Source organism: Bidens hawaiensis, unplaced genomic scaffold (assembly GCF_021521415.1).
Source record: "Bidens hawaiensis isolate Kalapana, Puna unplaced genomic scaffold, B.hawaiensis_p1.1 tig00020418_1, whole genome shotgun sequence".
In the NCBI taxonomy this organism is placed as follows: Eukaryota; Viridiplantae; Streptophyta; class Magnoliopsida; order Asterales; family Asteraceae; genus Bidens; species Bidens hawaiensis.
The window spans coordinates 239,056-245,055 of NW_027493109.1; the positions used below are offsets into that span (position 1 = coordinate 239,056).

Genomic DNA, 6,000 nt, shown 5'->3' on the forward strand with positions numbered 1-6,000 from the left:
GAGTCTAAGCTCGGCTTGAGCTTGTGTACTACCTTAAACAAGCCAAATTTCAGCTCAAACTTGGTTGTGCAGTGTGAAATTAATACACAGAAGTCTGAAAGAGATAAAACTTAAAAATACATGAGGCTCGTTAAGGCTCGACGAGCCTAAACGAACTTCCCATACAAGGCACGAGCTCGGGCTCGATGACGGTCTCGGCTCGACTCGAAACAGCTCGGCTCATTAGGAGCTTTTTATCGATCTGGTCTCGAGTAGCTCACGATCTCAATTACCCAGATGACCCAAATCTACATATTTGCAAATTTGGAGAAGAATCCAATATATAACAAAATAAATGTATAGTATCATGTACTTGAATAGTTTATACTGAATATATATTTGCCCACAATGTAAAAAAATATTCTATGATGATTAAATGACCTTTCAATTAGGAACTGATAGTTGCTACTCTTTTGAAGTTATTACTAGCAGTCCCAAAGCACCTATTAAAATATACTGCATACAACAAAACCAGTAAAAATAGTATCAAAATGATATACTCACCAATAATATTATGTGATAAAATGATAAAAAAGTAACAGAGTTAATTCAAAATCAAACCTTGATGGCGGGCTTTCCCGTCATTATAATCGTCACCCAACCAACATAAGGCAAAAACCTGGAAAAGGTACCGTATGCATTTAAACTTTCTTTATATTTGGTGTTAAATAAACAAAAATTTAAAGTTAAATTTACCCGACGGCTCGTCCCATGATATGTTTCCGTTGCAACCACATTTGGTCTTGAGCATACAGACTTCTATCATCTTTAGGATTGTTGTCTCCTGCAATGACAGTTAAATAGTCAAAAACTTATAACCAAATTATTTTAATAAACTCCACTTATTATTTAAAAAAAATGATATTGTTGAATTGATTTACCTTTTGTAAGTACATCAACTTCTCCATCTTCATGTTCATGAACCTGCAGAATTGTATATTAGTGATCGCATATTACATTTATAATATCAGAGATGACCAGTTAGCCCATAGTTCAAATGATCAATGCAACATTTGTAACAGTTTATTCCAGTTTATTTGAATACAGTTAATTAATGTTCGTGTTCATTCATTTAACTTTAACTGAACACAAACACGAACAGTAATCGGACAAATATTTTTGTACATGTTCGTATGTTTAAAAAATACACATGTTCGTATTTGTTTGTTAAAAATCTAAACACACAGTTCACGAACGTAAAAGAGCATAGCTGAACATAACTGAACTACATAAATGAACATAAAATTACATAGTTAATGAGTTAAAAGATTTTGAAATATGAGGCTAGGGTTAATGTCGTAGTTGGCTAACATATTAAATATTTAATTATTTTAAAATTTTATAAAAATTACATAGTTAATGAGTTAAACAAATGAACATAAAAGAACGTAAATAAACGAACGTTCACAAGCGAGCGAACAAAACACGTGTTCATGTTAGTTTTATTAAATAAATGAACATAAACGAACTTCCCGCCGAACGGGTCACGAATATTTCACTCAGCGTTCGGTTCGTTTACAGGCCTAATCCGATTTGAATATAGAAAAAAAGCATAAGAGAAGATAAACGCCTTCTGAAAACACGCACCTTAATCACTCGATGAACGATTGGAATATCACGTCCCTGCATACAAACAACAAGAGCACAAATACACAACAGGAAAGTTAATTCATTTATCAAAAGATTGTGATGCTAACAAAAGAGAAAAAACATATTAAGAAGCATACCTTGACATTAAAGACCACGATTTCACCGGCACGAATTGGTTCCTTATTCATGTGCAAAAATAAAATATCACCCTGCAAGTTATAACTTCAAATATAACTGTCACTTTAACTAACTATAAAGTAAACGATATTTTAGACGAGTAGCCGTTCACTTGCCCTTTTAAAGCCAGGCTCCATGCTCCCAGAAAGCACAACAACGACCGGTGATTCGCTACCAGTAATGCACATCAGCCCTTTCCATTTTATTAATGCTGATGTCACAATCATACCTGTAAACATTATCAAATGAGCAAGGTTCAATAATAGCTCCATTATCCAAGAACTAAGATATATAAAGCCTGCACAAGTGCGCATAGTCTAAGTTGGGGGTATAAATGACTAAATGAGACAAGCCGCTCGCAAGCCACTTGAGATCCACTCGTTAAAACTCGAATGAAGCCGAGCTTAAATGAACTTTGCCGATTCATGAGCCTAAACAAGTTTTTTTTATATAAATTTTATTTAATATATTTATACAATAACTATTATTATAAAACATATGATAAGAATAATTAACCAATATATATTATTTTTTTAGTCTTTTTAAAAATATATTAAATAAAAAGATCCAATTACAATAGAGAGGTGGATAAGCGGGCAATAAGCTGTGCCGCCACCTCATATTATATATATATATATATATTATATAAAAAGTCTTTTATATATATATATTATATATAAAAATCATAATTATAAATATATGTAAATAATTATAAAATATATATAAACAAACAATTAAATAAATAATAAACAAGTCGAGCTCAAGCTATAGAAATACAGCTAGCTCTAAACGGGTCGATCTCGAGCTTGACAAACTACTCACGAGCCGTGATCGAGGTTTAGAGATACAACTCTAACGAGTCAAGCTCAAGCTTAAATACAACTCTAAATGAGTTGAGCCGAACTCGAGCTTGATAACATACTCACGAGCTGAGCTTGAGCTCTAGAAATACAGCTCTAAACGAGTCAAGCTCAAGCTCGAGCACTCTTAAAGTTAAAAAAGGAGCCGAGCTCAAGCTTTAGAAATACATCTCTATACAAGCCAAGCTTGAGCCCTCTTAAAACATACAAAATGACTAAAATGGCGCGAATTCGAATACTTATAATGCGATTCACAAAATTCAGTTACGAAGAATCATATTCTAATCGAAATAACACATATTGAAATTGCATTTAACAAGTTAAGTGAATTATCGAGTAATTTAACGATAGAAACATTAAAATTGTATGATCTGAAAGAGAATAAAGAACCGAAGGTAATGGCTTGAGTGACGAGTTGTCTGAACTGTGTCGATTTCAACGAATCGATTTGCTTTCCGATTAATCCCATTTTCTTGGAGTGATTTTCTTTGTTGATTCATTCATTGTTCTGTTAAAGGTAATGAATGTTTTGTGTAAGTTGACTGGTGGTAGGTAATAGACTTTTGACTTTTTAAAAGTTAGTTACAAACTCAGACCTTTGACTAGGTGTTTTTAAAAGTCAGTTTGAACTTTCGTGGGCAAGCAAGCATTCACATGGGACCCGGTACCAGTACTGGTACCAACCGGGTATTATTTTTTGTAACAATTCAGTACCGCTATTTTAAGGTTTTCAAAACCGGTAGGTACTTTACTAATTATTTTCCTTTAACCACCGTACTGTACCGGTCCCACTGCTCATTTTTGATGATTTTCGGGATTGGTACGGGTTCGGTATCGAGCTCATCCCTATTCATATGTTATTTTTGTAAGAAAATCCACAAGACTAAGCTTTTTTTGCAAATCTTCGCATCAGTTGACGCATCAAATTAACTTTATTGAAAACTTTATATATTTACAAACTCTATTAAATATATTAAGATAATGTGTGTGTGAGAGATGGGGTTTAACATGGAAATCCAAACAAGGTTTATGAAATCCATGAATCTGCATTTCAAATCCAGACACTGCATGCATGCCACAAACAACTCCACATTGGAGTTTGTGGATTCAGACGTCCTCCACAAACTTAATGTGGTATGTATTGGCGAAGGCGTGAAGCTAGGATGAAAACGTCTAAGGGAGGGGGGAGGCGGGTCCCTATATAAGCTTCGCCTATGGTTTGGTTGGAGGTGGCCTAATTGGCTAATTTTACTATTTTAACACTCCATCTAATTTTCTGAAATTGAAATAAATTTAGAAATTCATCTTTTATTTTATATATTTATTAGCAAATTTGGAATACATTTAGAAATTCACTTTTTATTTTATATATTTATTAGCAATATTCAATTCTCATTTGTCTAGGAGTGGTTATAAATAAAAAAAAGAAAATAAATAAAGATACAAAGACATATTATTGAACTTAATAAAGATTAATACGTGGAATGAAATGTGAATTCTTTTACATTCCTATAGTAGTGACAAATTTATAGATGACTGTCACTAAACACAATACAATATGAAATTACGGACCAAATAGCACGATTGTTATTAAAAAAAAGTTTGCCTATGTTTGCATGTTTGTTCGTGTTTTCTTAATTGTTTTATTACGTAATAATTTATATTTTAATGAGTAGACTGATATCTATATAATATAATCAAATAATAATCAATAAATTGACCACTGGTGACATATATACATACAATTAACCGAATCTCAAACCTCAGATTGAATCCTACTCTCACGTGGGGTGATATTTGAAGTTAAATTCATCCCTTATTCTCATTATTTTATTATTTATGTCCACATTTTTGGTGTTGTATCCAGTAATTGTTCGTCAAGAACTTCTGTTGACATGGCATCTACAATATTGTTTACTTAGATATTTTTTCATCAAGATTGCAAAATGATCAACAAATTTGTTAGATTTTTTTTTGAATCTATGTAGGAGTGTTCAGTATTTGAATCGGACTCGAATAACTCGAAATTCGATTCGAATTCGATTTTAGAAATCGAATTTCGAATCGGATACGAATTTATGATTTTAAATTCGATTCGAAATTCGAATTAAATACATTTTATTTTTGTCATATATACACATACTTATGAAAAGATTAAAAATTGAAATTTATCACTTTGGTCAATAATTAATGTAATTGGACATTACCATTTGAAAACTTAGGATGTGATAACTTTATATGATTTATTTATTTTATGTGGTTGTACTTTTGGTTTTTAAAAAACTCAAATTTGTAGTGGTTTTAAAACTTAAATAGATTTTAGTAACCTAAATCCGTGTACATAGTAACCTAGTAGTTGATCATGGATTCATGGGTATCTTGTCTATTTATTGCATTCTTTGTTAGGTCAACTATGGATACCATGTTCGTAAAACATAAGGTTTTATGGGTTTTGCAAGCTAGGAGAACGTTGGACATTTTCATACTTATGCCAAATGATGACATGCAATAATAACATATTTTGATTATAAATGTGCTGTATTATATAACAGATATTTTTGTAAGTCATTTAACTTGTAAGAAATTTCCCATATATGGTATCTAAACATGTTTTATACCCAACAAAGTACAACACGTAATATATATTTTAATTTCAATTTACTTTTAAGAGCAGTAGCTTAATATTCACAATTATATATTCAAGTTTCTGATTTGTATGCACTTCAAGATTGATTTCAACGAATTAATTTTCTTAAAGATGTAAGTTCATATAGACATTTTTCAAGATTAATAAACATTATAGCTTATGCTTATGTGTGATATTTACCAATTTGCATCTAGCCTAGTAGTATCAAGGTGTTGGGCAATGTTTTATCTTTTCAAATGATGAGAATTTAAGTTTCGTAGTTGTCAAAAAATGTGTAATTTACAAGTAGCGTTAGAGAGTGCGTGATTTATCGTTCTAAAATAATAAAATAACTTGTGACATTTAATAATGAGGAATTATTTATTGAAGTAATTAATAAATAGTTTGATCATTTTATATTTGTCCTAAATTAATTGTTAAAAGAAATTGTTATAGATTTATAATCATATACTTTAAAATTATAAATCAACAATCTAAAATTATAATCAAATACTTGAAACCCAACCGTTCTATAACAATTAGTTAAACAACACAATCACATAACATTTGCTTAAACATGTGACTTCGATCTCAAACATCAACTGCGAGAGTGTCTAAGCGACTGATAAACGGTCGCAAATCCATTTTGACAAGACAAGAACTCCCAAAAAAAGATTCTGATTAGAAAATATATATGTATATACAATT

General features: G+C 31.1%; 1 protein-coding gene across 1 annotated transcript; it reads right to left on the reverse strand.

Annotated features, from left to right (window-relative positions):
• Positions 1-394: 394 nt before the first annotated feature.
• LOC143560632 (uncharacterized) lies at positions 395-3,183 on the reverse strand. The gene is made up of 8 exons (XM_077048899.1): positions 3,057-3,183; positions 1,923-2,035; positions 1,767-1,838; positions 1,627-1,662; positions 921-963; positions 736-823; positions 601-658; positions 395-495 (listed from the first exon to the last, which is right to left on the reverse strand). The coding sequence occupies exons 1-8, from the start codon at positions 3,133-3,135 to the stop codon at positions 445-447; spliced, it is 540 nt and encodes a 179-aa protein (XP_076905014.1). The 5' UTR covers positions 3,136-3,183; the 3' UTR covers positions 395-444.
• Positions 3,184-6,000: the final 2,817 nt, after the last annotated feature.

Bases quoted from the DNA above. Each gene is read 5' to 3' on its own strand.
- LOC143560632 (XM_077048899.1), bottom strand. From the start codon at position 3,135: ATGGGATTAATCGGAAAGCAAATCGATTCGTTGAAATCGACACAGTTC. The intron at 2,036-3,056 runs GTTCTTTATTCT...TAATGTTTACAG, and splicing joins CACTCAAGCCATTACCTTCG to GTATGATTGTGACATCAGCA. The intron at 496-600 runs GTTTGATTTTGA...TGTTGTATGCAG, and splicing joins CGGGAAAGCCCGCCATCAAG to TATATTTTAATAGGTGCTTT.